Source organism: Aedes aegypti, chromosome 2 (genome assembly GCF_002204515.2).
Source record: "Aedes aegypti strain LVP_AGWG chromosome 2, AaegL5.0 Primary Assembly, whole genome shotgun sequence".
NCBI classification, from domain to species: Eukaryota; Metazoa; Arthropoda; class Insecta; order Diptera; family Culicidae; genus Aedes; species Aedes aegypti.
Window position 1 is genome coordinate 9,854,088 of NC_035108.1, and position 27,745 is coordinate 9,881,832.

General features: G+C 40.3%; 1 protein-coding gene across 4 annotated transcripts in view; it reads right to left on the reverse strand.

Moving 5' to 3' along the window:
* Positions 1-15,460: 15,460 nt before the first annotated feature.
* The window catches only part of LOC5567813 (protein ECT2), a 162,931-nt gene continuing 150,646 nt past the window's right edge, over positions 15,461-27,745 (reverse strand). For 3 of the 4 annotated variants that reach the window (XM_021839880.1, XM_021839879.1, XM_021839883.1), the window contains 7 exons: positions 26,953-27,084; positions 26,529-26,891; positions 26,057-26,459; positions 25,835-25,995; positions 25,226-25,759; positions 16,900-17,049; positions 15,461-16,624 (listed from right to left, as the gene is read on the reverse strand). In XM_021839880.1, coding sequence (XP_021695572.1) covers positions 16,475-16,624; positions 16,900-17,049; positions 25,226-25,759; positions 25,835-25,995; positions 26,057-26,459; positions 26,529-26,891; positions 26,953-27,084 — 1,893 coding nt within the window. In that variant the 3' untranslated portion in view covers positions 15,461-16,474. The remainder of the gene's footprint in view (positions 16,625-16,899; positions 17,050-25,225; positions 25,760-25,834; positions 25,996-26,056; positions 26,460-26,528; positions 26,892-26,952; positions 27,085-27,745) is intronic. The other variant, XM_021839882.1, reaches the window with a different exon arrangement.

Sequence of the window (27,745 nt, forward strand, 5' to 3'; positions counted from 1 at the left end):
CCACCACCACCTCAGTCTTGTGACGGGCCAGTCCTAGTTTCCTAGACTTCATCCATTCCTCAACCAGGGAAATAGAGTGCGCTGCTGTCAACTCTACTTCCTCCATCGATTCACCATAGACCACTAGGGTGATATCGTCGGCGAAGCCAACAATCTTAACACCCGTCGGAAGGGGCAGCCTCAGTACGTCATCGTACATCGCATTCCATAACAGCGGGCCCAGGATTGAACCTTGAGGTACTCCCGCGGTAATTCGAACGCTTTTCTGCCCCTCCTCTGTGTCATACAGTAGAATCCTACCATCAAAATAGCTTTCTAGAAGCTTACACAACTGCACCGGTACCTTGAGGCGGTGAAGCGCGTGTGCAATTGCTTCCCAGCTTGCGCTGTTGAACGCATTCTTCACATCCAGAGTGACAACCGCGCAGTAACGGATGCCGCTCCTTTTATGCTCGATTGCCACCTCAGCTGTTTGAACGACCGACTGGATGGCGTCCAGAGTAGATTTACCTTTTCTGAATCCAAACTGGTTGTTGGACAGGCCGTCCGCACTCTCCGTATACGGTACTAGTCTGTTGAGAATCAACCTCTCCAATAACTTGCCCGTCGTATCTAGTAGACAGATAGGTCTATACGCCGACGGGTCACCTGGTGGTTTCCCCGCCTTTGGTAGTAGCACCAATTTCTGTCGCTTCCATACATCCGGGAAGATTCCTTGATCAATGCAGCGTTGCATCGTGGTTCTGAACATGTCCGGATCCGTGTTCACTGCCGCTTTTAAGGCAACATTCGGGATACCATCGGGTCCCGGTGCCTTGTTTGACGCGAATGATTTCACGACTTCTGCCAGCTCTTCGTTCGTCACTCTCGCCACTTCTTCTTCTTCATCTGCCGCATACGGCGCTGGGGGCCATGGGCTTATGGGATGGTGCGGGAAAAGTACATCGATTATCGATCGCAGCAACTCGGGCGATTTCTCTTGGGGCGCTATGGCTCCTTTGGTCTTAGCCATTACCACTCTGTAGGCGTCACCCCATGGAGTAGAATTGGCACTCTCGCATAGGCTTTCAAAGCATGCCCGTTTCCGACTCTTGATTTCCTTTTTGAGAGCCAACTTTGCCTCTCTGAATGCTGCACCGCGTTCCTCTCTTTGTGCTTCTGTGCGTGCGCGTTGCATTCTTCGTCTAGCCCGAAGGCAGATTGCTCGAAGATTTGCAATTGATTCGCACCACCAATACACCGGCGGCCTGTTCTCTCTAGGAGGGGCTTTTCTCGGCATGGAAGCATCACACGCTCGTGATATCACAGCAACTAGCTCTTCACCGTTTAGGTCCAGAGTGTTCCGTTCGCGCCTCAGGGCTTCAGTGAATACTTCGCCGTCGAAGCGCGCTGTTTTCCATCCTCGGGCTTGGGTCGAGTTACATCGCGCTGCCTTCCGCCCGCCTGGTATTATACTATAGCGAATCGATTGATGATCGCTATGAGTATAACCGTCATCAACGCGCCAGTTCATGGTACCTAAAAGGTTAGGACTACAAAACGTCACGTCGATAATCGATTCTGCACCATTTCTGCGGAAGGTACTCACTGTACCCACATTTGCCAGCTCTACATTTAAAGCGGCCAGGGATTCCAGCAATAGTTGGCCTCTTTGATTGGTGCAGCAGCTACCCCACTCCACTGCCCATGCATTAAAGTCGCCAGCTATCACTACTGGCTGCCGATTAGCTAGTTCGGCTATCATCCTGTCGACCATGTGGGAAAATTCCTCAATCGACCACCTTGGGGGCGCGTAACAACTGCAATAGAACACGCCGTTGATTTTTGCTATCGCAAAACCGTCATTTGAGCTAGAGACTACTTCTTGGATTGGGTATCGTCCTGTCGTCCCTATAGCTGCTAACTGTTGAGACCTATCCGCCACCCAGTTCCCGTTGTTGGCTGGTATGCGGTATGGGTCCGATAGTAACACCACGTCAGTCTTGGTTTCCGAGACTGACTGCCAAAGCAGCTGCTGGGCTGCATCACAGTGGTTTAAATTTAACTGTGTTACTTCCGTTTTGGCTGCTTTGATACTCCGCTTGTGCCCGGACATTTGGGTCCGCCCGTTAAGTGTCCGTTGTCTGCTCTGTCGACACATATTAGGCACTTAGCGATTTGCTTACAATCGCTTGCCCTATGGCCTTCAGCGCCGCATTTTCTGCACATCTTACTTCTGTCGGGACCATTGCAATTCCACGACTTATGGCCCTTCCCGAAACACTTGAAGCAAACTTCAGGAGGCTGTTGTATGCTCAGCCGGCAAACCGACCAGCCTACCTTGAGTATGCCCAAGTTCTTCGCTTTGTTGGCCTCTGCGACCGGCAGCCTGATCGCCGCCACCTGGGTGCCCTGCGGGCCCTTTCTAAGGTGGATGGCCTTACTGGCTATGTCGATGTCACACTGCTCTTTGAGGGCAGCCGAGACCTCCGCTGCATCGGTGACCTCATCCAGATTTTTACACTGGAGAGTCGCTTCAGCAGTAAGGGATCTTACATCAACCTCGTCACCAAGTACTTCTTGTGCCAGTTGCTTATAGACTGCACCCTTTTCCTTGGCGCCCTTCTTTAAGACTAGGATCATTTCACCAATCCTAGTTCGCCTTATGCTTCGCACGTCTGCGCCCAATGGCGATAGCTTCTCTGTGCTTCGCATCGCCTTCAGAACCTCGGCGTATTTTGCTTCCTCCGTTTTGATAACGAGGGCTTCGCCTAAATTCCTACGTTTCGCTGTTTTCGGTTTAGCGCTCTCCTTGGGCTCCGTTTTCGGTTTCCTCTGTTTTTTCTTATTTCCAACTCGTATCCACGGGTTGCTGTTGCCTTGCGCCCGTGGTTCCTGTGGATGCACTGCCTGGTTCCGGTTAACCCGTGGCTCCTTTTTCTTGGCTTTCTTGGCCTTAGGCTTGGTGTTGGCCTCTCCTTTGTTGCCATGTCCTCTTGATCGCGGTGCTTGGCTCGTGCCAGCTTTTCCGCTCTGGAGAACGGCCGCGTAGGTCACTTTTCCCTTAGCAACCATACGTCTTTTCGCCACGTATTCATCCCCGGAAGCTTCTCTCTTCCGCATCGCATATCGAATAATATCATCAGATATATTCGCGTTGCCTGTGAAGGAAAACACTTCGGTCTGACACGACCTAGTGTCTTTTTGGCCTTCTACCTTGCCCAGTTGTTCCTTGGCTTTCTCGTAGTCCTGCTTTGCAGCTAGGACTGATTTTCGCAATTTCAGTAGACTTGTTTTCAAGTCTTTGCTGATATTTGTTTTGCTCTTAACATACTCGATGATGACATCAAGTTGCTCAGCAGCTACCTGCATTTTAGGGAGGTACTCCCTATTGCGATCCATGGCCTCGATTAGTCCCGGGCCATCGGTCACCACACATGTTGCACTGGAGCGGCCAGTGCCTGCCGTCGTCACAGTATCTAGGCTTTTGCCCACACTGTTTTCAATAAAGTTGGTCGCCTCCTTCCTTGGCGGGAACCTTAGCCGGTTACTGATAGGTCCAGAAGCCTCTCCTTCACATTCCGCTGGTTGTTTGTTTTGGTTGATCATCTCTTATGGGTCCCCCTAAGAGCCGCTATCCATCTCCGCTGGAATAGTCGCCTTTATGATCCCATGGTTATCTATGCAAGCAGGGAGGCCATGCTAGGGTTGACATAGTCCTTTATGAGGTACTATGTTCAGAGCCAGATCGGCGCAGGTCAGGTAATGGCATCTGAGCCTACTCCCGCCCAGTTGGAACAACCAGGCGACGGATTTGGAACGTACTCTAAGGCCTGCCACGGTTTTACGGGACGGGGGCAGCCTGCGCCATTAACCCACTCGCCGTTTCGGGCCAGTGTCACCCGACCCTACTAAGGGAGTAGAATGTCGCCGCTGTCAGCCTCAAAGCATATTATCCAGTACATATACCGTTACTTGTCCTTTATCGTGCGCTGCCAGTATACATAATTGGGGCCGTACTGGCGTTGGTCCCAATGTGCTCGAAGCACTCCTACTCTTAATTCCATGCCTTGTCCGTTTGTATCGCGACCAGTATGCCATAATCAGGATCTCACTGGCATCAATCCTGATGTGCCGGTTGGCACTCCTGTTATTTTGGGCTAGGGTACTTTAAGCGGCACCGGTCGCTGTGACAGAGTTGCATTCGGATTTTTGTGGTTTTTATGAAGGTTCGTCAGAGCCCACTGCGAACTTCACCACATCCTGGGCAACTCCCCAACTCGCAGAGGTCCTGGGGGGGGGGTCCGTTAAGCCCCTGGACTTTCGTCCCTGCTGCCCCAACAAAAAAAACGCATAATGCGAAGCCATAAGGGTGAAAAATTTAAACTAATTTACAACATCCTTATAATCCCACCCTTATTTAGCCTCAGGTTTGAGACTGAAGAAGAGAAGCCGATTGTCTCGGAGAAGCACAAGGTCACCTGCACCATTGCTCCGGGTAGCACAGGAAGGGCACAATACTGTAGAGGGCGCCCTGGTACTCCACAGGCTCCGTTTGCGGTTAGGTTTTTTTAGACCCCCCTAACCATTCATTCTTAGGCACGGTAAGCTTAAAGCGACAAGAATTAGGGGTCACCTGTGAGATGGACTTTTACCACCGGAACAGGCAGTCCGTAGTGTTAATTCTTAGCCAATTGAAACAACCGCTACCGACACTACACGGCTATCTAGGCTGTTCGGGAAAAGGAAGTTAACATTGATGATTAACTCCTGACGTGCCCAAACAGCCCATAAGTGGGGCTGCGATGGGAGAGCTCATCCGGCAACACTGCTTCAAGGTTTTGCGTGTAATCGATAGTGACTTCTGGTAGCTTGATTCGTTCCAGATTGTACCGTGGCGGGCGTCGGTACCGAATGTTGTTCACAACGGAATGTTTTAGGCACACTTTAACCATCACAAGGTAGTGGTCCGAATTGATGTTTGCGCTGGGGTAGGTTCTGACGTCGATTATATCCGAGAAGTGTCGTCCATGAATCAAAATGTGGTCGATTTGTGATTCAGCCTGCTGGGGTGATCTCCAGGTGTACCGATACAGGAGACTGATATGGCGATGTTCATGGAGGCAACGAAATCAGTAAGTCTAAGGTCGTGTTCGTCCGTAAGCTGGTGAGCGCTGAAGTTCCCTATAATCAGTTTGAATTCCTCCTCCTGGCCAACCTGAGCATTGAGATCTCCGATAACGCTTTTTACGTCATGGGTGCTAAAAAGAGCATTCTATAACATTCTCCCCACATCATTTGGCATCGTTTTCACCCGCGCGGAAGGCATTATGTTTCATCGCATAGATTCGGAAAACCAAAGGAAATGATGAAAATTAAATACATCAAGCAGAATTTATGCTTCTTCTGCATGCATTCAAATGAAAACTCCATTCATGAGGGTGTTCGGACGGTTTCACTTTCCAAGGAGCTGTGATAGAACAGAAAGTTGCTTGCGATACATACAAACAGCCTAAGCGTCCTCAGACAGTGCACTCAAGTAACCACATCCCGTAATAGCTCTTATCTGGTAGTGGATATGACTGTGCTATTAGCGAGTGGGTGGTGTTTGATTTTCTTGTGCAAGCTTCGATCGGAACAAACGACACGCCTCTGGGACATTTATTAATGCATTCGAATGGACGTGAAGTGCACTGTTTTTCTGCGTTTGTCCGTACAACATATGCGTATATGTATCTATTTCCTAGTAGCAAACTAATGATTATTTGTGCCTGCTGGCTGTTCTGTTCTTGTAGCCAATGCAGCAAATTATTACCAAACGACAGAACGCACTCTAGGGCGAATCAGCTTTGGAAAATAAACAGCCCTGGACTGAAACGACCTCGTCTTTGCAGGGCTCAATGTGTAGTAGAAATACTCACCCAGACCATGCGTCTCCACTGCCGAACAGCGCTGGACAGAACAGAAGCCGATTGGATTTTGTTTATCTGCCTAATGGATGATTTAATGTGTTAATTCATAGTTATTTGCAAAATAAACAGTGGCATACAGCACGATACTATCGTTGCAACATGAATGGTGTTCGAATGGTAGGGACCGTTTGCGAGGATGGGTGATGAATTGGGCAAATTTCATCAGGGAAAATTTGTTAGTGGGAATGATTAGAGGTATTGACAGCGACTTGTTGGATAGTTATTGCGCAATTATTACAATTCGCCGTTTATAGGGACATGATGGTAACATTTTATAGATAGTTATTAGGACAGGGTGCTCATTCAAAATCAATTTTCCAATTCCCGGATTTTTCCCGGATGCTTAAAAAATTAAAAATCAGATGACAAAAGGTTTCTGCGTTTTGATATTTTCTTATTTTGATAGAATATTTGATTATATTTATAAATACTGATAGCTCCAAACAGTTTGAGTATCGAAAGTGTTATGGAAAAAGGTATGTATCTATATCTTTACTAGCTTCCCGGATTCAAGTAGGCTGTTGAAAGACGCTATGTAAAACTCCCATACAAAGTGCCAGATAAGTTGTAAGTTGATTTTCCAGCTGTTCAGGAGAGGTTTCCAAACACAAACACGTCGCAGCACTTGAAGAATACAACAGTGCAAGAGTCATGTAAGTGCATTGGCTCTTTTTTATGTAATTTCGTGTTATACAAACACCATTTCATTTTTATTTATATAGAAGATAGATAGATATAGATAGATACATTTCTGTTGACCGTCCAGCTGCTAGAATTCATATGAATTTCAGAGAGGTTTTGAAATTATATGAACAAATATCTGCTTTGTGCATCTAAATTTAGACTAAATTTTCACGAAAGGGCTAATTCATCAACTTCTAAGAATGCCTTCGAAATTATGCGTTAGACATGGTCCATGGCTGATTCATGAAAAAAATCTTGATCTGGTGAAACTCATGTTCATGAGACATATAATGTAATCCTTGAGACACGCAAAATAGTTATTTATGTAACAAGATGCAAAATGATGATTTTTTCAGCACGAGTTGTACATTTATCCAACGAGGCTTGCCGAGTTGGATAAATACAACGAGTGCTGAAAAAATCGAGTTTTGCATCGAGTTGCATACAACGTTTTTTGCTATTACGAAAAATGCCGTTCTATTGAATTATTTTAACAGCACAATCCTATTTCAAGAGTATCCACATGGCCTTCCATGCGACGCATAGACTCCGTAGTTTTCAATCATGTAGGCTGTGACACAGTAGCCTGATCTTAATTATGACAGTCACAAATTTTCACGCTTAAATCGAGAATCTATTGATCGGATTTCACGGGGGACCAGACTAGACGCCGCACACTATTTCGACTTTTTAAAGTTATGTCTCATGTACCAAATTGCCTGCACGGACCGTGAAGAAGCTTGAAGTTAGGTTCAGGATATTTTGGGATTTACCCTACATCAACATTTACGAACACTGGGTGACCAGCTTCTTAATCAGAATGGATCTCGATCTCCCTTTACTCAGATACCGATCGACCAATGGTTGCAGAAGCAGTAGTATGCATGACCATGGTCAAAAACTTGAGATACAGGCGTATAAAGAAACGATAAATCTTCGAGCTGTTTAGTGGAATATGATGAGTATGGAGAAACGCAGATTTGGTGACTCTCAAAATAGAACTGAAAAGTGCTACTTTTCAGCACCGAAATGAGTGCTGAAAAGTAGCACTTTTCAGCATTGTTTTTGTTGTTAGGAAAAGTAGGCCGTTATGTTGTGCATTACCTTGATATAAAGTAGGCTTATATGCAACGTAATAGCAAAAATGTAATTTTTGTTACGCTGTGTAATCTAATATTATCCTCAGTGTGATCCACGGAGCTCTGAGCATAATTTCAACAACAATGGGCGAGATTCTCACAAAATCAAGGTCAGGATTCTATGCAGAGCTCTTGCTTCATCTTGACCGGTCTTTCACATAATTATAGGTGTGATTCTGACAGAATGTTGTGTATTTTTTGAAAACTTTGACCATTTTTTCAAACTATTTTATAATAAAACTTTTAGAGAATATCTTGACTAAACCTACACGAAATTTCTGGAAAATATCCCTAAAAATCTTAGAGAGTTTTCTTTGATTTCTCTATGAATTTCCTGAAAAATTAAATGAAAGAATTTAAACCATCCTCTCCTATACTGCCCATACTCGCATAACAGTCCCATACCAATTTTATCCATTTTTGAGTTAGCTCCGTGAATGGTGTTTATTTTCAGTGTACTTCTCAAAATCATGCTTAAAATTGAATCTTTGTATGGACAAAATGAGGAAAAAATACCAAACCATGTGCGTCCCATATTGAAAATACCCGCATTACAGTCCCATTAGTTGATCATAACGAAATTGAAACAAATTCATTTTGATAATAATTTTCGTAATCTTGCATCGTGGTTTTCATTTCATTAAAAGAAGGAATAATACAAACTATACTGATTAAAACCATGTTTATTCATGAAAAATACTTATTCTAGCTTGACATGAAAGTTTTCTAGAATGATTTCTGATGCGATAAGTGGTAGAACCACAACTAAAAGTATATATCCTTGCGAGGCTAAAAAAACAATAAAAATAGATTCTCTTTGAAACAAGGTTTGACCAATTGGCAACTTAGCTACTTAGCTATTTGAATAATTGTCAACGAAATATCCGACAGGCTCAACTTTCATCGGTATGAAAAGGGAGGATTATCGCGCACATCGCCACTGGTATCATCGACAGGATTTTCATAGTCGTACGGAGTATATATAACATCTAATGCCGAAAATGGATGGTTCTGAGCACACAAAAGTATTATCCACGCATGGGAAATCGCATGTTTGAAGCGCTTGTCGTCATAAAGATCCAAAACTTGCTCTATTAATTATATTCCTCGGTACGGTTCAAGTCCAACGTTCCTGTGCTGTGGATTCAACCAAAAGGCCGACAGAAACAGACAAATCAAATTTTCAACACTATCAATGTATAATGTATAGTACCTACCATCGAAATATACTTCGAAGTAAATTTGCAATTAAAACATGCGAGTACTAAAAGTTTCAGAAGGAAAAATGCCTTGTGATCAATTGTAAACTTCAATATTAATGTGTCAACGTGCGTGATAACAAAGTAAGCGAGTCCCAAGGAATGGGACTGGTATGCGGGTATATTTGCGGTTGGCTAGTGAAGTACTCGGATATCGAGTCCCATTGGCTTGTGTCCCAGATTTGAAATTCAAAAACAACCATTGTTACAGTTGTTGACGATTTTATAATATTTTAATGATAGTGTGTAGAGTAATGCTACCATGATTTATTGCTATCAGCAGCCTTGGAACGAACACATTTCCAAATATGTTTAGAAGCATTTTTTCTCGACATGACGATTTTCCTAATGAGACTGTATTGCGAGTATGGGCAGTATATCAGAACCGTCCTATCCTGTCTTTGTAAAACATTCTTAATTTTGTAAGAAGTTGCTATGACTTTCGGAACCTATTTCAGGCAAAAGCTCCTAAATTCTTTCCAGTTCTTCAGGGCATTTTTTTTTTTAAATTCTACCTGAAAACAAATGGTTGTTTAGGAGAATTTCTTTGAAAAAATGTTTTTCAGCAAAATTTGCAACGAAAAACTTTGTTTGAAACATCTAGTAGGTGCAGTAGATTTGTTTCTAGCCATATTAACTGTAAATTTCTTCGGAATTTTTTAAAGCATTTTTCAGATAACATTTAAAAGTTCTCAGATAATTTTCATAAAAAAAAGAATATACATGTTTTCTAACAGAAGTTTAGTCAGTAATTTAATGTGTTCTAAAGTTAAGAAAGTGTTTCATTTATTTATGATACTTTTGATGATTTTCATATTAAGAATTTATTTAGAATTAAGCTCAAAATTAAAATAAAAAATAATTAAATTTTTATGATATGTTTCGACAAGCTTTGACTGAGAGGCGCTGAAATGGAGGGGGCCATGAGGCCACGCTATGGCTCAAAGAACACCCCCTTCAGCGTTATGAAATTTGTGAATGAGCCCTATGATCGAAATTGGCAAGAATTTAACCAATGACTGCCCGCCCAAGAATACCCAATAGATCTCGCTATTTAATTATCAATAAAAAATAACTTGCTATGAATTCACGAATAATTTTACACGAAATGTTTTGGGATTTCCAACTTTGTAATGATTGGAAGAATTTACTGTAAATCTGCAGAAATCGACATAAATCTTATCAGGGACCTCATAAGAACTTTGTCATAGATCTAGGACTAGTCAAACTAGTAATCCTGAAGAGGCTTCACCATGAATCAGTATCATCAGTAAGTCCAGAAATCCTGCCAAACGGAATTTTCGATGAATTTGTCCAGGAATCTAGTAAATATTCCAAGAAATTTGCTATATATGTGTTGACTCTGCTTTTCGCCAATCTCTACGAATCTAATAAGAATTTCAAGAAAATATCAGCCATGGGTCTTTTCTAGAATTTACTAGAATGTTGAACTCGCCTTCGGCGAAAATACACTTAAATAAAGATAAGTAATAATAATATAATCCACTAGAAACTTTATTGGCAATCCTCTTATAACAGTTATCTTTCGAAGAAATTGGTCAATTATCGCCTTTATTCCCGTTAAGATTCCTGCAAAGATCTCATAACAAAATTGTCATGAATCTAAATGGAAATCTATCAAGCATCTCACCAAGAATCTTGACAGGAATCCCTATGTAACCCTTCTAGAGACGTTTCAAGGATCTTATTGATGTTTTATAAAATCTTGTTTGATTTTTTGTTTTTCAATAATTGGCCGCCAAAAATCTACAAAACATTTCACAAGAAATAGGTAAAAAATGTTAGAAATATGTACACAACAACTACCCAGGAAATCAACGATTAATTTAAAGGATTTTGGTACAAAAACACTAGAAATCGTTAACTATTTCTCTACCAAATCAGTCCAACTAGTCATTATGCAAAGTACCAGTTGACCAGGGTTGTTAACGTTAATCAACGATTAACGCCGTTTCGCTAATTCGTTAACGTTAACCAGTAACGGTTAACGAAGCTTGCGTTGATTCGTTCGAAAATCGATTCAACGATAACGTTAACGTACAGCGTTGATTTAACGTCAACGACTTCGTTATTTTTAACGTTAACGAAGATTTTGATATTTGAAAAAATTAATAACTTTTGTCATGTGATGTATTTAAAAATAAGTAACTCTGAAACATGACATGTCCTTGGAAGAGAAATATGCGTGATCTTATTGCAGTTTTTATGGAATGTTAACTGACTTCCTCTTAGTGGGCTCCACAGTCTTGGAAGTAAGAAAATCTGTTCCACGGCCATTGCCAGTTTTGATTTAAATAAAAACTTTTGTCTGTCATGTTAAGTTATGGCAACTTGTATTTGAAAATGGGAGATCGGGGTCATCCTGGGGGTAGTCACTCAGAAACATTTTATTTTTCTGCTGGGTAGAAAAAAGGATGCCGTGTGCTCCATGGAGGCAAAGGAAGCCGCTCTCTGGCAATGATTTTGGCCCATTGCTGTGGGGGCTGGAACGATGAGAGGATACAACATATTGCTTGGAAAATCTTTGCAATTAATAAAAGTTCTTCCAAGCAAAGTTTCTGACGTTTAGAGAGGCTGACTGTTGGGATCCAAATCATTGCTCTGCACAGTGAACTTAGATTTTTCAATCAATTTTCCTTGGATACGGGATATCAGCATAGAAACGTGTTGTTTATTGATGTTTCGAAACATTCTCTAAGAACCTGTACGGAACATAAGATCAACGCTTTGGTTAGCGCTGATCGTTGACGTTGATTCAACGCAAACTCGTTAACGTTGACGCTAACAACCATGAAAATCAACGCAACGGCGTTGCGTTGATCCAGAGCAAAATCAACGTTAGCGGCGTTTATCGTTGATTAACGTTAACAACCCTGCAGTTGACGGGCAGCCTTTTGAAAGCCCCCTGACAAAATTTTCTTCCATTATTTGGAATTGAAGCAAACCGGTATTCTTATGTTCAAAACACATAATTTCCCGGTGTCTTCTCCAAATTCACGGGTATTTCCCGTATTTTTCCCGGCCATTTGTAATTCCCGGGTTTTTCCCGGTCTTCCCGGATTTCCCGGATGAATGGACACCTACCGATAGAAGGCTTACCTTACTACCGATAGAAGGCTGTTGTTTTCGGTCAAGTTGCCAACGGCTATATAATGCATGTCTAACAAGGTAAAACATTATACCGCTGTGAAGTGCTAGTGAGCATCAACTGTTTTCAACTCAAATCTCACGATGCAAAACGGAAACGATCGAAAATGTGCGTTCAACTGACGATAATCCACCCAGGTTTTCGTCAAGGTTCTTTTGACATTCGCAATCGTGGTCTTGAAATGCGTCAAGACGATACAGTGATCACTCAGGTCACAATCAACAGTGTAGTTTGTAATGCGGTCAGATGTATCGATGTGACACACAACGTGGTCTAATACATTATTGCTCACGGGACGGGTACTGTAGGTGTTTGTTACAACCAAGTTGTAGGACGCTAGCAATTGTAGGTATTGCTGGACACCACGTGATTCCATATTATTTACGGCGAGGTTAATGTCTCCAAGAAAAAAGCAAGGGGCTGCAGCGTCTAATGTTGATATCGAATTCTCCAAAAACGAAAGGAACTGATTGATATCGTAACCAGGTGGACGATATATACCGTGGACTTTGACAATAGACTTAGCAAGACGTACGTCAATCTCTATGTGATGAAAACCGTGTTCTGTGGTGACCTTCTTAACTTCAACGTTCAATCCGTCTCTAACAAATATGGCCAGGCCACCAGATGAGCTACTTCGGCACGAATGTACACTTTTGAATCCCGGAATGTTGCAGTATTTGGATCTTTCCTCTTTTAACCACGTCTCTCCAATTACAAGAACATCAACAGCAACAGTGAGATTTTGCAGAATGATACAAAGTATTCCAGCTATCATGGATGCTGTCAAGGAGCCGAATTGCTTTTTCTTGGCAATAAAGATTTCTTTAGCATGGATGTTGTTGAACGTGATTCGTATAGGGTTGTTGTCTGCTTTGGTTGAAGGGAGTCTGATACATGATACGATAGAGCTGTTCTCGTCGTTAAAACCAATAGTTTTACATGTAATATTGACTAGCGCTTTGATGTCCTCGTTCGGTATACGGGGTACGCCCAACACGATAGCATTGCAAGATAATTCAGATCTTTGCTGTAGGTCTATTTCAGCCTCCTGTTTATGGACAGCTTTAGTTACTGTATTTGTTTTCGATGAGAGGTTCGCCAAAGATTTTTTCAAATAGTCATTCTCTGCCCTACGCTTAACGACCTCTGATTTGAGTTTCAGGATTTGATCACTGAACTCATCCAACTTAGTCGACAAGAATTGTTGGCTATGCTCAATACTTGCAAAAAACCTATTTGACTGTTCAATTAATGCTTTCGAAATAAAATCTGGCAACTCTTTCATCGTTACGCGTGATGAAGGCGCCATGCTTCTAGTACCGGCCAATAGATGGCGCTTCAGAGAAACAGAGGAACGTGCGGCTTTGCCGTTCAATACAACGATTTCTATCGACGTGAAAGAATGGTGTTTTTCTTACTCACACAATCTGACTCGTTGTGGATGCAGCACAATTAGCGATGATCTCAGTATGCGGTTGGTGCGAAGCGGCAATTTCAAAGATAGGGCAGCAATAGATGGCAGGGCAGCAGGGGGCACGCAGGTGAGGGGGCAATCGTTCGGCGGTGGGATGAATAAAACAACCAGCAGAATGTTTGTTCATTGCAGCTATGCAGTTACAATTTGGAGTAGGTATGAGCTCCTTAAGATTTGGTTCGATTGACTGTTTAACGATAAACTTGCGACGATCGACGCGCCACCATATTTCATATAACGGAGGATATTAGTACTAACTTGGAGGTGATGATTTGGAGGTTATTTGGCAATTTGGAGGTTAAAATCCCCTCCAAACACTAGCGATTTTGCGGTGGGATGTTGACGTTTGACGACGAATATAGGCTTTCTCTGGTATCAGGCTTTCTCAGGTGCAACAGCAGCAGCAGCAGTTTTATAGTAATGTTTACATACGACTTTTGGAGTGAGCGGCGGTTAAGGTGGGCGGGCGGTCGGTGGTGGGCGGGCTTTCGGAGGTGGTGGCAATTTTACAGGCAATGTCGGTTGAAGCAACAACAGCAGAGTGGTTTTTGCTTCATCAGCGCTGTAGCAATTCTACTCACAATGTTTAGCAGAATATGTCAAATGACACAGCGGCACCATAAATATTGATTCACAAAAAATCGTTAGTGATGTTTAGTGATTTCACTGTGAAATATTCGATTTAAAGTGGAGCACAGAAACAAAACAGCTTGTACGCGGCAGGGTTGCCAGAGTATTTTAAGCATTCTCTAATAATCCCTTCCATAAATTTAATAAAAAAGTGTAGTACAATATCTCGCAAACAAATCTCTAGATTACGTGCAGAATTACCGTTTAATGCCGTAATCCGCAGCTAAGACCATAATTCCGCACATTTGAAGAATAAAAACAACAATTCAGGAATTGAAAATTATAATAATTAACAATTTTAAGTAAAACTGAGATGATGATTACAATGTTCAGGTAGGAAGAAACTTTCTTGAATTTCGTTAAATTTTAGACAAAACGCGCGTACAATGAGCTGAACGATGTGGCTCTTTATGGTATCAAATTTTGGCTATAAAATTCTTAGGAACATGCTAAAAAATTACAGATCAGATTGGAAATCCCCAAGGCCCCGTTTCAAAACTTCTAAATTCCGATAAAAATGCCTAGGACTTCTTAATGAATCCTTGAGATACTATTAAAAATTCCATTGATAATTATTCAGATTCATCCATCAATATCCCGCTAAGAAGCCCTAACGCCTAACAGTTCTCTAGTAATTCGCAGGTACAGCCAGAAACCCACTGATAGTGTTCAGAATTCCACTGTAACTTAATGCTAATAAAACCCACGATTCCATTAGGCATCTTCAGAATCTTGATAAGAAACTTTAGATACCGATATTCTGCTAGGCCCCTGTTGATAATGCTTGATATTCTTAGAGAAATCACTAGCATCTCTCACTAGAAATCTCCAACAAAAAAAAAACCGTTTTGGTCAGCAGTATGCTTCAACTTGAGTACCACTTGCTGAGAGGTTTCAATTTTGATAAACCACTGCAGAAATCGTCGCAATTCCCTATGCTTCTTAACGGTTAGTGAAAAACCGCATCACAAAAGTAGTAATTTGGAGTAACAGGGACATATTATTTGGAAGCTTGCTGGTGATATTATCGTAGCCGCGTACATTGATCCCCACAGTTGGATATTGCCAAGTAAGGTCTAGAAATGTACCAAATCTTTTTTTTACAAGGAATTTTCTTTCTTATTCCACACTAAATAAATCGCCGTCAACCATTTCATAAAAGGAAAAAAGTATCCTTTCATCTTGCTATATTGTCTTTCAGCTCTTTTCACTCGTTCACAATCATTTTTAAATGGTCTACATCAAAAGCGTACTCAGAACAAACTCAAACAACCTGATAGATATAATACACTCGGCTGCGTGTGCTCGCATTTCCTGATGCGAGCTCAAATTAATATGCCATCAAAATTTAATCTGTCTTGTCTCTTGCATATATATATATATGCATTGTGAAATTTCAGACCGCGAAAGGACGCACATTTTCTTCTCCTATTGTCTTTTGTCTTGTTTCTCTCGTTGACTCTGTGTTGCACAAAAACCTATCTATTCATAACATAATCGCTTAGCTTAAAACACGAAGGACGTACACGTACAAAGAATAATAAGAGCTACGAACGGAACTCTTAAACCTATCAGAGGAAAAAAAAGCAATCCTATTCACCTTATGCTATTACAGTTGCATTCTATTTCCTGGTTTTCTATCTTGTATTCTCGCATCCGCTCGCTCAATTCCCAACAAAAGGTAAAATATTTACAACATATTATTCTTTAAGCTTTCCTCGCTGATTATCTTGCAAATCCTCAAGCTTTGGGACACTGCACTCTTTATTTCTATACATGTTTCTTATGGTAGAGCAATTTGGAACCAGTGCAACAGGAAGCAAAAAATCTTTCAAATCCCCCTCCCTTATACTTATCTATCTGCACTAAGAGGTGAAATAAAAGCTTCCAGTCTGGGTTCCACAGAAAAAATCGAGGATATTTTTCGTGATTGTGTGATGTTGGCACAATATTTTTATATATATTTCTCTCTATTCCTGCTTTTCCTGATATTTTTTTTCTCTAGTGTACCAAATTCGACGAACGACCAGAAAAATAACAGTAAAATTAAATCACAACATACACAAAAGACGAAACCGGAACGACAACATGGTACCCTTAATGAGCCCTTCCAACAACGAGTCAGGCTCCACCCACCTTGGTACTGGTTTTGCTGTTTTCCAGGATCAGAACCGTCGAAGAGCTGCCATCGACATCGGGGGATTTTTGTTTTTGCGGGTTGGTTGGACGGACATTGGTGCCACCAGGATTTCCGACGCCGACGATGGCGACGAAGATGCTTTCGAGTCCGTTTCGGATGACTCCTCACCGACTTCCTGTGTTGACAAAGTGGATGGGGGGAAAACACGGCAAGAAATGGAAGACCGACGGTTAATAATAGCCAACTCTCTGCAGGGAGCACGGAATTGTTACGACTTTAATGAGGGATAGTTGTTTCATTTTTTTGCAACGTGCAACCCTCAATAAAGCAGCCAATAATTCCACCTCCGATTGCGGCGTGTTTAATGAGATGTTGTCTTAAGGAGGAAGAAAAATGAAGTAAAAAGTGCTTGGATTTGAATTTTACTCAGTGCTTGGGTGAAATGCATACGTTTATGTTCGTACAGCTTGCCAGTTTCATTTGCGCCAATTGGGAGGCTGGAGTCAGCGACTGTGTGCTGCCGAAGGGGGATGTCATCATCGTTGAGACGGCACGCTTCAACTTCGACGGTGTTTTGTTGAAGGAGAAAGCTCGACCAACCTGTGGATGAAGAGAATGGGTGATATGAGACTTCCTAAGACTAGACATTTCATTAGGATTATTTTTAGTTTGAGCATTTTTTCAGCAACTACTCAATGGTTTGTCCATGAATTTACGAACATTCCAAATCCCTAAAGAGATTCATTCCGGAAAATTTCCTCGATTATTTGAAAACAATTTCCTCCAAAATACGCTTGAAATTTGCTAGATATTACTCTAAGAGATTTTACGTTGATTAAATAACCCTCCCAAGAATTCTCTCAGGTATTTCTCAAGAGGTTCGTTGAAAATTGTCGAAATTTATGTAAGAGTTTTCTGAAGGTTTTTGCCAAGAATTCGTCCAGATATTCCCCAAAGGGGCTATCCATAAACCACGTGTTTATTTTTTTCGGATTTCCAGACCCACGCCACTTCACCTCGTGGTCCTCTGTCCATACAAGAAAAAAAAAATCCAAGTTATCGACCAGAACACAACACCTGATTAATCGATGACTACAAAGGAACAATTGATTACATTTTTCAAAGATTCCTTAAAAAATGTCTCAAATGTTCGCTCAGTTTTTTCTTCAAAAATGTCTCTAGACATGAATTGTTGAGGAATTATCTTAAAAATTCTACCGGAAATTCTTCAAAAGATTCTGCCAGGAATCATTCAAGGAATTCGTTTAATGTTTGATGTTTGAGTAATAAATTTCTCTAGAATTACGGTGTGACTGACTGAAATTTCTACAACGACTAACAATATTATTATCAGAATTACTCACAGATTCTCAAGAAGGATGAATCAATTGATTTATTGAGAGATTCATTATAAAATTCTCTAGCATACACCTTCAGAAATTTTCTTCCAGATAGTTTCAGAAATCCTGTCATTGATTCCCGTGGTTTTAAACTACGCATCCAATCCGTGACTACGTCATTATAAATGAAGCAGTGATGATCCGCGTTGAAGTATGGCTGGAAACTCATGAAATATGGTCAGCTTGCTTCTTGGCAAGTAGGGGAAGGCGGGGCAATATGGTCATACGGGGTAAAATGGGCCACCTTTTATTTGAGCTTAAAACACAGATTTTGATCTCAATAACCTTAGGACCTTATAAAGTATGCTTCAATTAGTCACCACCGTGAAAACTAGGCAAAAAACTGATTTGGAACTTCATATATCGATAAAAATCTGAAATGTTGATGCTACTATGAAAATCTTATAAGATTTTGGATGTAAAAATAAGCTTTGCATAAAGTTTTGTTTATTGACTTCAATTTTTTTCACAGCAGTTCATTCTTCCATTATTCATAGGCATTATGTGCACAGAATTGTATAGATTCTAAAATAAATTTTCTATAAAATATAATTTATATGAAACATCTAGGAACGGGGCAATATGGTCATAGCCGGTCAAAGCTATCTTATCACAAAAATAGATAACCAAAAATGGCATGTCAGTTTAGCAGTTTCATTGCAATATTGTTATCGCACGTGATTTCAATTATAACTAGAATTTTTAACTGGTTTAACTTATTTGAACGACTATGTTTGAATACTGAAGCTCTTAGAACCATAATTTATTAAACAGTCAGCAAAACATACCTTTTCATGATTCAAATCAGACTTCAACCCAGTTTTTGTACTAAACTCTATCATACATTATTGTCTTCTTCTAAATTAAGCCTTGCAAATGGTTTTCCAATTAAAATAATAAGATTTATTATGGTGGCTCATATTGCCCCGTAGGGGGGACCATTTCGCCCCGTATAGTGTAGAGTCACACACAAAATAGCGTTTTTCAAAAATTTTCCCAAAAAAATTCTAAGTAATCTTTTTACCAAAATACACCTGTGGTATGAAAGGAGATGCTTCAAACTACAAATTAAGCTTATGGATCGATTAAATTGTGTTGTTTTTCTATGCTTTTCAAGAACTTTTGCTTAGGTGGACCATACTGCCCCTATTGACCCTATTAATTGAATGAAGGATTCTTGAAATAAATAATGAAACTTTTAACAAATCGAGACCAGAAAGAGACTTAACAGCCACCAGAAACAAATAAATCAAGAATGAAAAAGCTAAATAGAAACCAAACAGGAACTAAAAAACAATTTACATCTTGTTTGTCGAGTTTTTTCTTTTTTTTTTTGTATGGTATTCAGTTGGAGCTGCCTGACAGCTTAACTTGTCAAGGCTGAACCCTCGGTCTGGCTTTTGCCAAGTTTCCCCTCTACCAGGACCAATACTCAGACGGACTAGGCTATGGTGCCCACATGAACGAACACTGTTTTTTTTATTAGTTTTGTAACGTGATAGTATTTGAAAAATATCCATATTCCCTAGCTTCTGAGAAATGGAAGCATTGTGAAAATCAGCAGCTCCATCAGAATTTGTTTGAAATAGTAGTGTAGACAGTACTAATTACTAATACTGTCTAGCCAAAATGGTTTTGAATAATTTGTCATTTAAGTGCTATTCTGATTACTCCTGCCTTTTACGTAAGATTAGAGGCTTATATGTCAATTGACGTCAAGTCGTCAAAATTAGGCTGTTTAGTAGTAGTTCTAGTTAATTTCAGATCTTTACGTTCATATATCCTTGAAGAAAAAAGTCACTTTCCTTGTATGTTCAACAATTTCTCGAAACTAGCAAGTGTACCCTAATGATCGATCTCAGCGTCTTACTTTCCATAGTCATTTATAGTGAATATTTAAGAGTAAAGTTACCTTCGGCTTCTATTACAGTCTCCTACAAGATTCACTTTTCGGTGGCAAATGCAATGCTTCACAACGCCTACTTTCTACTTGTAAATTTTGCGAAAATGAAGCTGAAATCAGATTTTTTATACCGTTGTTACAAAAGAGGTATTTCTTATTATGACAATGTAAAAACCATATTAAAATAAGATTGTCGCCACTTATTTCTACTCAGTGAATCTACTAGTCATTTTCCTAAGAGTTTCTATGTATTCCCTACGTCGTATATGATAACGATGTATCTAGCTAGCTAATAGTAAGAGTGGCTACGGATCATTCAGGTTAGCAAAAGGTAAACTAATCGTCACCAATAGTGTTAATGTCCACTTTGAATAGATTAATTATTGCAGAATGTCCGTTGGATCACATCCGAGATATTAGTGCGTCTATGTCATATGAATAATGACGCGGCTTTAAGCAAAAAATGCCAAAATGTGATACCACCACTACAGGTTACGCCTTTGGTTTCCATCATATGGGCTAATGGATTATGCCCTCCCATCGCGGCAAGGTCGCATAACCAAGGGGAGGGAATTTACATCTTGTTTGTCGAGTTAGGGTAATATGTTCTGGTAATTCAAGGATTCCAGGTATTGTCCTTGTGACTGGCAACAGTTTCTGAAATTGGATGTATTCTACCTAATAGTTGGTTAAAGACTCGGAGTTTGTGTGTCCTGAGACTACACTTGAATCCAGGACAAAAATCATGAGTACTAACTCAACAAGGACTTCTAAACAATGAAAATTCAACAACTCGTGGGAATGCTAATTATAGAGTCTTGTCCGGGATTTCTCGGGACAAAAATCCCGGAGTTTCCCGGGACCTAGAAAATTCCGGATCCTGGGATATTTATCGAATAACCCGGTATTTTTCGAAATTCCAAAACAAGCATCATAATCCTCGTGCAAGTCGTAGACATTCTCAGGTGGTACAATATGAGATCATTATATAAGAGCTGCTTAGGGGGAAGTCCTATATGCCCGGACAGTTTGAGTTTTCCATAAACGAATACTGATATTAAGATTTTAGGATTCTCCAGGATTATATCAAAACACATTTTTGCAGTGTATAAAAATTATGACGTTTTCATGTCCAAACGTAAACAAACAGTAGCTGTTGAAAGTTTCACTCTGATACAATCTACCAAAAAAATGTGAAACGATAAAATTTCATACAAGTGTAGCCACAAATGTTTCTTATAATGTAAGCTGAATTGACTCCGTACGTTGACTCCAGTAAGTTTTGCATCAATCACTATGCAAAAATCATTGGAAAATGTCAAATTTCAAAGAAAAGCAACCTTTTTTGTAAACCATTGCAAGTCCTCTATGGTCGGACACCTCTTGTCCTCTATGACCGGACAGTGAAAATGTTAACCTAACCACTGGGATCTAATTCATAATTCGCGTTTTTCATAAATGTAGGGTACAAACAACAAACAGCAACAAAAATAAAGCATGAACAACAAATTTTCAGTCTTTGGAGACCTTGTAAAGTGCTGTCAATATGATGCTTTTAAGGCAAATGAGCGCACAAGAAGCAGGCACAAGATATGATGTACAGCATCTCTCCATAACTCGATAATCAAGGGACCATAAATTTGGGAGATATCGTGTTACAGAATAAATACTAAACCAGTGCAAATATGCGATTCAAGGGACCATGGAGGTAGCCATGAACACCAAATTTTACTATGGTTCTCTTACTAGATATTGAGATACGAAGGTCGAGTAAGGGAGAGTTGACTGTACCTAAGAGCACACTTCAACCTTCGAGTTGACAAAGAAATTGTGAAGAACTATAAACGCGTTGAATTCCCGAAGACATTTTCATCTGAATACGAGCAACCGCTAATGCAACATGGACGGCGACATATGGCGAATCGATCTATGGCGCTGATCAAGAAGAAGTTTATGGAACTGACCTATGATCTCGCAAATCTGCTTCATACGCTGTACATCATGCAAATATTGAACCCACTAGGCATGTGCTGACATACGAAGCACCCCTTGGCCTTTATGTGGGGTTGGTGTAAACTTTAATGGTGAAAATCATAGTGTCCGGCCATAGAGGACACATTTCAGTGCACACCATTTTTGGTACATAATGTAATCCACCAAGAAAATGAGTTGTAAAGGTTTATTTTTGTTCTCATGTGAGTTATTACTTAAAATAATGTGATTTTTTTTATACCGTACAAAAAATAACGGTAAAACTAATGAAGATTTTGAAATATTACGAAAAAACAAAAAGTGTCCGGGCATAGAGGACTTCCTCCTACTTCTCCTTCATTACCCCAATACAGCCATTTGGAAATTCACTTTAGTTCTATGACAAGATTTACGAATTCTTCAGCAATCTAGAACTGCTTTGACCGGTTGTGCTTTTTTTCCCAGAATGTAGTTCCCCCGAACGCCAGTTTCCCGAATATCCCTTTTCTCCGAATAACCAATTTCCCCTAAGAGTTTTTGACACTCATAATTGTTTTAACTTTATGCATTTTAGGATGGTGAATAAACCGGTCATCTAATATGTAGCGTTCTCAATTTGATTGACGGTTCTTTCAGTAATTACCGTACTCGTGTTTAACTGAGATTGACTAATTTCTCTTCTTAATTTACTACCCTGCTATTTAAGACCACTAAATATAATTCTTGCACCTTTTTGAAATGCATAACTTTTCGGAGAAACATGTCATTCAGGGAAATAGCATTCCGGGAAAAGTAGCACAATCGCTTTGAGCATCATGGAGAGTTCGATTTCATGAAATTTCCACAACGCGGATAGAGCATCTTTTTGAGGTGCGTTACGGGTCACGGGGTAATAATTATATGTTTCGGTGGGAAGAGTATAAGAGAGTAACAAGTCACTAAGATCCACCTATTCGTCCTAGTTGATGAAGTTTCATTTTATTTGACAAATTATTTTCGAACTCAAATGCTTATCTTTCGATATCTTGGAAGTAAACGATACAGAACCAGTCGAGAAGCAGACCTAAACTCCTGAATTTTAAGCTTCTTATTTCTGGAATTAGGTAAGAATCAAATATGTCTGATAAGATTGAACCTTTTAACAGTTTGAAAAAACGACTTTGGATAAGTAGAAACAATAATTTTATACGCTAGAGTACCGATGCATGATCAAATCAGTATCATTCAACCAGCATAGTGGCCGATCCTCAATAAGGGGCGCGCTTTTCAGAGTTTAATGTTGACAAACTAATTACTCCAAAAAGTATAAGTAGTGGTATCTTTTTCCAAGGAGGCTCTTTGCAAAATGGTTAAAAATGAAAATTGTAATAAAAACGACTACTTTATTATTTCTTAATAGTAATGAAGTAGAACGATATGCACTAAACAAAGAAAAAAAAATTAACCAAGAATTTCTCTAAAGATTCTTCCAGAAATTGCTAAAGTCCTCAATTCTACAGGAATCTTATAATTCTTCTATGGATTTTTTCCAGTACCTTTTTTTCCTGAATTCGAAGAGAAATTTCTTTGAGGATACCTACAGATACCCAAGAAATTCATCCATTTTTTTACTGAAAAAAAGGTAAAACACCTTACCTAAAAATCCGAAATAACGAAGTCCTTAATACATTTCTACAATATAATCTAACAAATAATTCAATCAGTTATAACGTCAATGTATATTCAGCAATTACTCCCTAGTTTACGTTGGAATTCCTTTAAGATTTTCTCAAGAAATTTCTCGATGAACTATTTCAGAAATTCTTGTTGCGATTTCTCCATAACTTCATCCAGTGAAACTTGCATGAACTTTTTTAGGGTGTCCTCGGAAAAAATGTACACAATTTCTTTGTGATTTTCCTAGAGTTTTTTCGGAAATTCTTCTAAAGCTTCCTTTAGAAATTTCTGCAGTGATTGCTTCAAGGGTGCTGCTAGAAATGATTCAAGAAAGTCCTTACAAAGTGTTTCCTGGAATTCAAAATTGGAGTTTTCGAAAATTATTGAAGAAATTTCTGGAAAAAGGGAGATTACTTCTCTATTTAAAGTTCTTGAAAAAATAGCATAGGATAGCATAGACTGATGTGCATGTCAATGGTTGCTACTTCGTGATTGATCGGAACTGATAAGAATTGCATTTCTATCCAAAAGAATAAGGGATGAGACTTTCCGCTTATTTTCGAAGTGCACCTTTTATCAGATTCCTAATTATTGATCAATAGCAGCGTCCTTACAGTAAGCTTGGATGGGGAATGAATATTAGTGCGACGTTATTGTTTCTACAGACCGAGAATATTTCTGCATCTCCACAATCACCACGGGAAGGACGTTTATTAGTGAGGGAGGAAAAAGACCTGGAAATCACCTTTGGTCGGTGATACGATCCATTGATAAAGATTAGAATGCGACTCTTACTTATAACAAGTTTTGCAATTTTATCTCGTGAAATGAAAACATATTGGTAGAAGATTATAAAATACGTCGCCATTCACAATGTTGGACTATTTGAATGTTATTTTTAGTAATGACGAAAAAGGAATGGTAATTGGTTTATGCCGACACTTGGTAGTGACGAACCATGCATCGTTTGTTTAAAGATTATATAAACGTAATTTTGCTACGATAAAAATGTATTATCATAAGCATGAAACGAGCTCACCAGTTGGTAATCCATCCATCCGTCCGTACCGGACATGATTGATCTTGATTCCGTCGCTTGCCTCACAAAAGCATGCAACAGAATCAGAAGACCAAACACTCTCTATTGAAAACTCTTGAAAAATATCTTATAAACGTCTGCAGGAAAGAGCTGCAAAAACTGCTGGAGAAGTCTTGAGAAGTATTGCATGATTCTTAAGACAAATTGCTCGAAAAACTACCAACAGATACTCTTAACAATATTCTGCAAGATCATTTAGTGAAATCGCTAAAGAAATTCGTATAGGACTAACAGAAAAAATCGCAAAGCATGTCCAAATGAACTTGTTTTAGGAATTCTTAGAGAATTTACTCAATAAATTTTTGGAAGAGTTTGCTGGAGTAGTGAGTAGTAGTCATTGTCGTCCGAGAACATTCGATCAAGTGTTGCTCTAAACATATCTGCCATAAATGTCCGTAGAAATTTGCACATGAGTTTATACCTATGTGTATATTTGCTACCAGCCCTGCTCATGGATTTCGGAGTATCTGCGACACCTTTCTCAAAATCTTGGCCAAGTAGGAGGCGATTAAAGAAAAAAATATTATGTCAAAAGCTAAATCTGCATAGATTACAATTCAAAACTTATTCTACATCGCCACTTCCAATGCAACAGTAGCCAAATGCAACAACAATGGGGTCGCATGGTGCTCCGTTTGCCCGGAATACAATATTAATTCTGCATTGGCAAATAATCCCCAAAGTATTATCCGACCCAAAGCGCGGTAATCGCATTACCAACCAATTACAACCATAATCATTACTCACCCTCAATCTCGTCCGGGTGGCAAACTTGAATGCCTTCGACAGCGTTCCCACGTTGATGTCACTCACGTCGATGCCCAGCTCTTCCGATTCGCAGTTGAGCATAAATTTGTCGGCGTCCGCTTTGCACGCGTTCTCCGCCAGCTGCTTGCACAAGCTTTTCAGATAGACAATTTTATCCTTCTCCTCGTCGCAGATGCTAAACGAGTGCAACCGGTCCTTATTGTCGGCGGTTGCCCTACAGTTCAGGGCGAAGGCACGGGGACTGTCCTGGATGTTCACCACCAACCGGATCGAACTCAGGGGCATCAGCTTGACGTGCTTGTACGGTTTCGTCGTTTGGCAGCGGGTCGAATTGAGACCATTTGTACTGGGTGATTTGGTGTTGTTGAAGGCTCGTGACCGCTTCTTGCACACTTCCAGCGTGTCGCTAAACAGAAACAGCATCAACGAGTCCCCTCGGCCACTGAGGCTATCGGTTAGCTCGGTGACCTCACATCGCGACACAAAGTGCCGATGTGATGACACTAGATGGGGCTGTGTGTGGGGGATGGGAAATTGATTCAATTATAATGTCGTTTTCTGAACTGTTTAGAGCTTTTGGGTACTCACCGGACAATTATCAATATCGTTGAATATGTCAAACATCGCTAGTTGACCTTCGGTTTTGCGTTTGTCTTCGTTAATGTAGGTCATCACTTCCTTGATTGCTTTCAGAGCTTCGTCCAGTTTCTTGTGATCTGGATTGCTTTTAGCGGTGTGTTTCAAAATATCTGCAATAGTTCCCTTTTTTAGACTGCCATCAATTTTCGTCAGGAAAACCCAATCACTTACCATTGAGTAACAAACTAATACTGGGTAACCGTTGCACCGGCCGAATCATCAGGTCTTGCAACGTCTGCCGGCCGCATTCCGGCTTGGCTTGGTTGATTTTCAAAAACGCATGAAACCGTGGATTTGATGCATCGCACTGTAGCAGTGTTTCTTTCATCTGTTCGAAAAAGTTCACGTACGGTGGATAGGCTTTTATCAGATCGTCCCGATAGTCCAGAATGATCTGTCCGATCAGATGCTCCTCTGCCCATTTGTTGTGGATCTCCTTTAGCTGATTCAGCATCTCCTTGTGGACGTCATGAATCGGTAGGAAATTGCTGAAAATCGACTTCAGCTCCGATTTGTTGAGTAGCGCGTTTTCCGGATCGTTCTCGGCCATTTCTTCCAGGGGTACTTTGAAGAGCTATTGTAAGATCAATCAATTAAACAAAACCGTACATACATGAATCAATTATAAACACGTCCAACTTACATTGACGATCGTGTCCAAGATCCCAACGTAGTTGGATTCTGTGTGGAAAAAGTCCATGAAGTGGTTGTGCCGCATCGATTGACTCTTGATCGGTTGATCGATCGAAGCATCAGCTGCTTCGGCGATGGCGTTCTTCTTGCTTCCCTCATGTTTATCCGGGCTGGTGGTGCAGTCGAGAAAACTACCGGATACCGATAGTAAACCAGCGTCTGAAACCGAAGATCGTCGCTTTCCGGCGCCCAGAGGAGTCCCTTCACCGGCTGGCGTCCGATGCGATAGACGTTTCCGTTTACGCTTGTTGAAACTGATCGGAAGCGAATCCCTTCGGTCTACTCCAGGAGTATTTGCTATACTATCTAGATACTGCAAATTGATAGGTTCGATTATAAGAGGAACAGATCGATCGATTTAGTGGGTTACTTACATCTCCAAAAAGGTAGTACCCTTCGTCAGCGTAACCATTCTGTATCGTGTACCAGAACCAATCGGCTTTGACGATGTGTGTTTTCGTGTTTTTAGGTTCTGGTTTGGAGGTAACTACGTGCTCGTCAACAACCTATAATTGGAAATGCATAAAATGAGTATTTTGACACTTGTATAAACACTATATGTATAAAAGTTTACAGTTTCTTCAGAATTCTACATTATTCGAAGAACATGGCAACTCAGACAAGCATCTATAGAAAGCAACAATAGATAGATCTACTTAATAATTTTAAAATCTCTAAAATATTTCAATGAATCGATTTTGTACTGTATCTTAAAAAATATCTGGAACTGATTGTTCTAAAAGACGCCGTCTACATAAGTGGGGGACTAAGATTGAACATTCACGTGTAACTTTTCAATTAACTGAGATTTAGATAGCTGTTGATCATCTTAATTTGTTTTTATCCTTAAATGAAATATTTCATATTCCTCCCAAAAAGACGAACCTGTAAGTTGCCTTCCAAATAATCTCTTGAAAGCATCTTTATCTTGTCTTGTCATAACATCCCCACTTAGAATCTGTTTCGCAGTTCAGTGTCATGAACTGATAGATTTATTTTAATAGATTGCCCTTTCGGCATTCGTATATTGACATTGATTAATATACTGGACTATTGGACAAATAGCAGAACGATACATGGCTGAACGACAAATAAAAAATGGAGATAGAACGCATATGGAAAGTACTAGAGGTATCAGCATTGAACTGATGAAGGTTTTCCTGAAAC